The 1,997-nt window shown below is 37.0% G+C and overlaps 1 protein-coding gene across 1 annotated transcript in view; it reads left to right on the top strand.

Annotated features, from left to right (window-relative positions):
• Positions 1–1,997, top strand: part of impa1 (inositol monophosphatase 1) — a 9,715-nt gene that overhangs the window by 4,385 nt on the left and 3,333 nt on the right. The window contains exons 4-5 of the mRNA XM_050032667.1: positions 313–421; positions 525–633. Coding sequence (XP_049888624.1) covers positions 313–421; positions 525–633 — 218 coding nt within the window. The remainder of the gene's footprint in view (positions 1–312; positions 422–524; positions 634–1,997) is intronic.

Here is a 1,997-nt window from a genome sequence, read left to right as displayed (position 1 = left end):
GTCATAGTATAGCATGTCGTCCAAAGTCATTAAAAAACGTCATGGTATAGCATGTTGTCAAAAATCATTAAAAAACGTCATAGTATAGCATGTCGTCCAAAATCATTAAAAAACGTCATAGTATAGCATGTCGTCCAATATCATTAAAAAACGTCATAGTATAGCATGTCATCAAAAATCATTAAAAAACGTTATAGTTGTATGTCCTAGTATTGCATGTCATATGTCCTTATCAGAGAAAACTGTTGAAGTTGTATAAGATATGGTAAACATGTCGTAGTGTAACTCGTGTTCTGTGGCGTCCATTGTCAGGTGGAGTTTGGGGTTGTTTACAGTTGTCTTGAAGATAAGATGTACACAGCGAGGAGGGGGAGAGGAGCGTTCCGTGACGGAGAACCGCTGCAGGTTTCTGATCAGGAAGGTCAGTCACACAAACGATGGACCTGAACAGTAACAGAATGTGATGTCATCATACGCTGATCCAGTCAGAGAGCAGAATCTGACCTGTGAGTTCTTCCTGTCAGACATCAAACAGTCGATCATTGCCACCGAGTTTGGATCAAACAGAGACCCTGAGGCTGTGGACAAGATCTTCTCCAGCCTGAGGAACGTCCTCTGTATCCCTGTCCACGGGTAATACTCTTATTAATAATACTCAGCACTCTCAGTAGTTATACTCACAGTAGTCTGATTAATTATACTCACAGTACTCTTATTAATAATACTCAGAACTCGCAGTAGTAATACTCACAGTACTCTTAACAATACTCAGTACTCGCAGTAGTAATACTCACAGTACTCTGTGATAATATTCACAGTACTCTCAGTAATAATACTCAGTACTCTCAGTGATAATACTCTCAGTACTCTTATTAATACTCAGCACTCTCAGTAGTAATACTCACAGTACTCTTATTAATAATACTCAGAACTCGCAGTAGTAATACTCACAGTACTCTTATTAACAATACTCAGTACTCGCAGTAGTAATACTCACAGTACTCTCATTAATTATACTCACAGTACTCTCAGTAATAATACTTAGTACTCTCAGTGATAATACTCACAGTACTCTCAGTAATAATACTCAGTACTCTCAGTGATAATACTCTCAGTACTCTCATTAATAATACTTAGTACTCTCAGCGATAATACTCAGTACTCTCAGTGATAATACTCAGTACTCTCAGCGATAATACTCTCAGTCCTGTCATTAATAATACTCAGTACTCTCAGTGATAATACTCTCAGTACTCTCATTAATAATACTCAGTACTCTCAGTGATAATACTCAGTACTCTCAGCGATAATACTCTGTCCTGTCATTAATAATACTCAGTACTCTCAGTGATAATACTCTCAGTACTCTCATTAATAATACTCAGTACTCTCAGTGATAATACTCAGTACTCTCAGTGATAATACTCTCAGTACTCTCATTAATAATACTCAGTACTCTCAGCGATAATACTCTCAGTACTCTCATTAATAATACTCAGTACTCTGTGATAATACTCTCAGTACTCTCATTAATAATACTCAGTACTCTCAGTGATAATACTCTCAGTACTCTCATTAATAATACTCAGTACTGTCATTAATAATACTCAGTACTCTCAGTGATAAAACTCTCATTACTGTCAGTGATAATACTCTCAGTCCTCTCATTAACAATACTCAGTACTCTCATTAATAATACTCACAGTACTCTCAGTGATAAAACTCTCATTACTGTCAGTGATAATACTCTGTCCTCTCATTAATAATACTGTTTCTCTCAGTGATAATACTCTCAGTGATAATCAATCAATCAATCAATCAATCAATTTTGTTTATAAAGCCCAATATCACAAATCACAATTTGCCTCACAGGGCTTTACAGCATACGACATTCCTCTGTCCTTAGGACCCTCGCAGCGGATAAGGAAAAACTCCCCAAAAAAAACCCTTTAACGGGGAAAAAACAGTAGAAACCTCAGGAAGAGCAACTGAGGGGA

Source organism: Epinephelus moara, chromosome 21, assembly GCF_006386435.1.
Source record: "Epinephelus moara isolate mb chromosome 21, YSFRI_EMoa_1.0, whole genome shotgun sequence".
In the NCBI taxonomy this organism is placed as follows: domain Eukaryota; kingdom Metazoa; phylum Chordata; class Actinopteri; order Perciformes; family Serranidae; genus Epinephelus; species Epinephelus moara.
Note: the sequence above shows the minus strand (reverse complement) of the source record. Positions and strands in the feature narration are given on the sequence as shown.